This window comes from Quercus lobata, chromosome 4 (genome assembly GCF_001633185.2).
Source record: "Quercus lobata isolate SW786 chromosome 4, ValleyOak3.0 Primary Assembly, whole genome shotgun sequence".
Classification (NCBI taxonomy): domain Eukaryota; kingdom Viridiplantae; phylum Streptophyta; class Magnoliopsida; order Fagales; family Fagaceae; genus Quercus; species Quercus lobata.
In genome coordinates, this window is record NC_044907.1 from 80,161,819 (window position 1) to 80,168,070 (window position 6,252).

The following is a 6,252-nucleotide window of genomic DNA, read 5'->3' on the forward strand; positions in this document are numbered from 1 at the left end:
GCTTTTTGGATGGGAATATGAACAGGAGTTAGTGGGGTGTATCCAATTCCAGCCTTAGAACTTGTTACATTGAAACCTTTAGCCTTCAACGCCTTATGTTCTTCTTTTCCAGAGGCTTCAGGGATGAGCTTACCCAAACTACTCGGTTTCTCGTGGTCATAACCAGCTTTAGCCATAAGTCTATATGCATTAGGGTCAAAACCCTCTTTGATTCATTTGGTGGGCAAAGTCCCATGTTCAACAATCGGTCCTTAGGATGGTCTTGTGAACCCTTTCAATGGTTGGCTTGAGATTTTTGATTTTGTGATTTTAGCAATTGGGAGAGTTAATCCCTACAAATCTTCCAATACTGACTCTCCATCTTCTGAAAAGGGTGATTGGCCCTCTTTTCTTTTGGTGATTGGGACATAGTGTAACACAAGAGCTGCCTTAGTTGTTTTAAAAGCTTGATGCTTCTTCTCTTTTGTGGAAGTCTTTGTTTGTTTGGTTTCCTTCTCCTCAATTGGCTTGGTTTTCTTCTCCTCAATTGGAGAGTCAATCTTTGAAGTTTTGGAAGGGAGGTTTGCTTCTTTGCTAGATGGTGAAACGATGACTTGTGCTTCCTCTAGCGTATGAACTTCCAAGTAAAATGTTGCATCAGCAAATGTGATTCGGCTACAGTGAAGGGCTTGTGATCAGCTACTATCTTCTTAACTTTCCCATCTTGGAAATATTTAAAGCATTGGTGATATGTAGACGGCACGACACCATACTCATGCAACCATGGTCTTCCAATAAGCATTTTGTAAGTGGTCTTGGCATCAATGACATGAAAGAGCGCACTTGATTCTGTTTCACCAATAAGCATATGAAGTCTAATCTTCCCAATAGCTCTTTGTCCACCCTGATTAAAGCCTTGAATCATCAACCTACTAGGAAGTAGTTCATCCAAGGAGATTTCAAGTTCTTTCAATATTTTGAGTGGGAGGATATTGACTGCAGATCCACCATCAATAAGGATACGATTGACTTCTTGTTCTCGAATGTAGCCAGTCACATATAAGGGACAATTATGAATCTTGGATCCCAACAAACGATCATCATTAGCGAAAATGATCGAAGACCAACATGCTTTATACACAATAGCTTGCTCTATTTCCTCCTCACTATCTAAAGACTCTTCTTCACCACTTACTTGATAACATGTAAGAGATGAAAAGATATAATCCTCAGGAATTGGCACAAGGGAGAAAGGTACTTTCACCTCAATAGACTTAAATGAACCAAATTGAATGATGAAATAAGTAGAAGTAGTACTTGAGGCTACCAAGGCTAGATTGGCAGTTGCAACTTCATCATCAAACATGATCTTTCTTTGACGAGCTAGATCCATGATTTTATCTTTCAACACAAAGCACTGTTCAATGGGGTGGCCTATGAGGCGATGATACTTGCAATATTTGGGATCATTTGTTTGGTCAGCCTCTTCAGGATGTTTCATCTCCTGTAGCTCAATTAACTTCAACTCAAGTAGATGATCCAACATGTTGGAGATATCAGAATCAGGGAATGGATATTGCTTTTCTTGCATTTCTTGTAATGTTGGTCTTCTTCTGCTTTCTTGAGTGAGAGCAGATGTCTGTTCTTTTATCTTGGGTTTAACTGGAACTTTCAGAGGAGCAGTAGTTACAATCAAAGACTGCTTGTTTTCTGATTTAGGAGAGAATTTGCCCCCTTTGTGAGTATCTTGTCTTTCTCTCCCCTTGCGAGGTTCTTGAACAGGTAGGCCTTGGTGACCATTGGAAGCAATACTAAGCTCCATGTCATGAGCGCATGTTGCTAATTCTTCAAATGTTTTAGGCTTTATTCCTTGAAGGATATAGCTTATAGCCCAATTCATTCCTTGAATACACATCTCAATTGCAGACGCCTCAGATAATTGATCCTTGCAGTTAAGACTAAGGTTTCTCCACCGCTGAATGTAATCAATGACAGGCTCTTCTTTCCATTGCTTTGAATTGGTGAGTTCTATCATACTAACAGTACGTCGAGTACTGTAGAAACAGTTTAGGAATTCTCTTTCCATTTGATTCCAACTATCAATAGAGCCAGGTGCTAGATTAGTATACCAATCAAACGCATTTCCTTTCAAAAAGCAAACAAATTTCTTAACCATGAGATCCCCATAAGTACCAGCATTGTTACAAGTTTCCACAAAATGAGCTACATGCTGCCTTGGATTGCCTTTACCTTCAAACTGTTGAAACTTTGGTGGTTGATAGTTTTGAGGCATCCTCAAGAGATCTATCCTTTGAGTGTATGGTTTGGCATAGGCAATGGACAATTGACTTCCACCCCCAACTTGATCTTTGATGGCTTCCTCGATTAACTCCTTGAGCTGGTTAGGAGAGATAGACCCATCTGCAGAGAGTTTGAGATCTTTTGTTGAACTCTCAGGTTTGTCATTATGGGTTTGTTTTGATTGAAAGCTTTCATCTTCACAATTCATTCCAGATGTATTCCCCATCTTATTCATCAAGAAAGTTATTTGTGTCTCTCAACACTTCCCTCTCTCTCATGGACTTCATTAGCTCTTCTCAAGTCTGGGCTATAGTCAAGAATTGTTCCTCCAAAGATGTTGTGTTAGTCATCATGATTGGCATGGCAGATGAACTAACAGAGTGAGGGGATTCCCTAGGCTTGGAAGTAGGAATATTTTCTAAAAAAGAGAATTCAGAGCCATCAAGTGATTCATCCTCTTCTTCAACAATTGGAGCTTCTTGTGTTGGCTCTGGTGACAAAGCTGGTTGAGACAACATTTCTTTGACGAGGCCAGCTATGTCTTTGCTTGCCCCCTGAGTAGATGAGGCTGTTTGTGACTTCTAGGTTTCAGAAGTGTTGAAAACAGATGAGGATTTAGGTATGGGTGTTGTTTGAGCATAGACTTCTACAAGGGCTTTTATCCTTCCCCTTGTCATAGGTCCAGTATAGGGAATATCAGAGTTTGAATCAAGTGTAGGATCAAAGGATGTGACAAGTTGATGAAGAAGAGATGAGAGGTAGAGATTGTCCCACTGGGCAAGCCAAAAATTTGTAAACACAAATTTTTCCCAATTGTAGAAAATTAAACAATTGAAAAGAAATATGGTTTGCAAATAATAATTTGTATTGATGAATAATAAGTACAATCTCTATTTCAATTCTTTTACAAAAGAATACCCTCTGATTCTATCTTCATTGAACTTGACTCGAACAAGAAATCTTCTTGACTTTAGTTGAAAGATGGATTGAACGGTCCTCACAACAAATCTCTAGCTTTGAGCTTATTAGAGATTTATTGTTCTTCAAGTCTTTGAATATGAAGGCTTTTTGGTTGAAGTTCTTCGGGGCTTTAGAGGCTTGATCCGTTGAGCTTCAAGGATTTGAGGTTTGTTGAAGTTTATGGAGGCTTTTTCAGCTTAATTCTAATAGAACTTCAAAGAACTTATTTGAATGTTCTTCGTGTGTTCTTGAGGTAGAATTTCTCCAGAGTTTTGACGTCTTAGAAAAAATTATGTAAATGAGAGGAGGTATGCCCTCTATTTATAGTGGTTTCAAAGGAAAAGTCCCACTTGGGATTGACTTCCTTGTAGATAATTATCTCTATTTTTATTTATTTATTTTAATAGAGATAATGACTAACTATTATCATTCCAATTTAATTGAGATATTTATCTCTGTTTAATTAGAATAATTATCATCAAGATATTTATCCCTATTTAATTAGGATAAATATCATCTTAAATGACACATGTCAACACTTGATTTATCTAATTTAATGACATATTAATTTAAATTTTGTCACTAAATTTTGATGTGGCATTTTATGATTGGCTTAAAATTTTGCCTCCTACAAATACATCTAGAAATATGTTGTTCAAACATCTCAAGTGTTAGTATCAAAGACATGAAGATTGATCCAAGAAACAAGTGAAGAAAAGTTGTTTTATTAAAACTCGATAGATAGTTGCTATTGAGACTAAATGGGAAGCTTGACACATAGCTCGACATAAGCTCAATCTATCAAGAATTACGATTTCAGAATTTCCAGATTTGAAATTCGGCCTATGTTGGTGTATTTGTTTAGGGTTTCTTTTCTCACAACCCTTGACATATATAAGGCTTATTTTCAAAAGCCGTCAGACGGATACAAAGACGAAGAATTTAATTTTCTCTATGAGAAGCTATTGCGTTTGTACACCATAGGAGAACTTTACAACTAACAACAATCATTCAAGTTGTAAAATTAGTCACATACTAGGATTCGTACAAAGGAATTAGTCACAGATTGGAAATTTGTGCATCAAAGGAAAGAATGCTACTACATCCAAGGAAAGAATGCTACTACATCCAATCGGGTATTGGAGTAAGGTTCAACTATAAGTTGGTATTTTGGGATAGACTAGGGTAGTGATAAGATTCCTCGTACTTGTAACCGCTTGATTATTGATTAGTGGATTCTTGGGAGTGGTGACCTTAAATTCACCCGGCAGGTTTTGCCTTGCAAGAGATTTTTTCCATTTGTCAACAAGTCACTATGTTAATTTATTTTCCGTTACATTTTAGTTTATTTGGTGATTTGTTGGTACCTATATGATTTGCATGTAATTTGACCAAATTAATCAACTTAAATAATTGAATTAATTAACCGAGATTAAACTATCTTAACCTAACAAAAATAAAGTGGATCCATTAATTAAAAAGTGAAAGAGAGGGGGGGAAATTGCAGATCAATTTTGATGACAATGGCTGTTGGTGGCGGCTCCAGGATTATTTTTTAGGGGGGTCAATAAAAAACATAAATTATGCAAACAAAAGAAAACTTGAATGTATCAACATAACAAAAAACAAAACCAAAAAAAAAAAAAAAAATACCTAAAGTTTTACAATTGCTTTCTATAATGTTTCGTATATTGAAATTGTTAAATGATTTCTTCATTATAATTCTTATGAGTTCCATCTTTTTTAATATATACAGTCAAGCAATCATTCATCTATTGATCTTTCATTAATTGGACTTATTAATTTTTTTTTCCCAGATTTTAAATCAAATTGGTTTGTTATTGAGTTTTTTTTTTTTTTTTTTTTTTTTTTTAAATGCTAAGATATTGTTAAGAGGATCATATTCAAACTTATTTTAACTAGGTTAAAAAAAAAAATTTATTTTAGGGAGGTTAAATAGGTACGTTTTTAGACCCCTTAAACGCAAACAAATTAACTTAGTTATTTAGCCAAGTGACTAACTTAGGTAAATTATGCAAATCTAGGTTAACACAGATAAATCATATCATTGAAATAGTGCGAAAAATAAAGAACACAACGATATGATAACCCAGGAAAACCAAACTGATAAAAACCTGGGGAGAATTTAACCTAGCTATCATCAAGGTAAAACAAATCCACTATAAAAGAATTGAAGTTTACACAATAGCGACTTAAACCACTAACATCCTATTGCTACCTCGAGTAGGAAACTTACTACCATGACCACGTGACAGCTCCGAGTCCACGGACTACGTCTTTCTTAGATTCACAACAACCACAAGTACTCCCACTTGTGTTTCTCTTTAAACTCTTTATGTAGCAACTGAAGAATCATCAATCTCTTGACATGAATCTTGATTCTTGATAACCCGAAGTATGTATGAAGGTAAACACCTCTAAATCTCACAAAAGATTCATACACACAGCATAAACAACAACATTAAAAAGTGGCTAGGGTTTTTTCTTTTATACTTAAGGCAAAACATAAAATCCTACACGTCACATGGGCTTAGGCTGAGTTGGAAATTCTGTAGAAAAACAATATGCATGAGCTTTGATCGATCAAGTCTAATTTTCAATCGATCAAGCCTTGCAGATTTACACAATAAATCCTATAGTACACTCGATTCCAACTTTACACATAAACACACTTTGAGTAAGTCTAAAATAAGACTAAATGTTTTGATCATGGTTTGCCAACATTACATAATGAAGTTTTAATACATTTAAACCTAAAGTCTTAGAACCTAACAAAATATATATATAGTTTTTTTTTTCTTGGTGTGTGTGGGGTCATCAGGGGGTTCATTTGAACCCCCTGGGCTCCAAGTGGAGCCTGTCGATTGGTTTTTAAATGCTCAATCAATTTCAATAATTCACTGCCAATTTTACATGCATTCCAGGAAAGCTACAAGTCATTACTATTGTACGATAAACATAATTGCTTATTTTATTTTGTTGTTGAAATGA

At 35.6% G+C, this 6,252-nt stretch overlaps 1 protein-coding gene across 1 annotated transcript; it reads right to left on the reverse strand.

Annotated features, from left to right (window-relative positions):
• Positions 1-604: 604 nt before the first annotated feature.
• On the reverse strand, positions 605-2,506 carry LOC115985896. The gene has a single exon (XM_031108789.1). It carries the CDS (start codon positions 2,504-2,506, stop codon positions 605-607), a length of 1,902 nt encoding a protein of 633 aa, XP_030964649.1.
• Between the last annotated feature and the right edge of the window lie 3,746 nt (positions 2,507-6,252).

What these genes read in the sequence shown, in the direction of transcription:
- LOC115985896 (XM_031108789.1), bottom strand. Translation starts at nt 2,506, where the DNA reads ATGGGGAATACATCTGGAATGAATTGTGAAGATGAAAGCTTTCAATCA.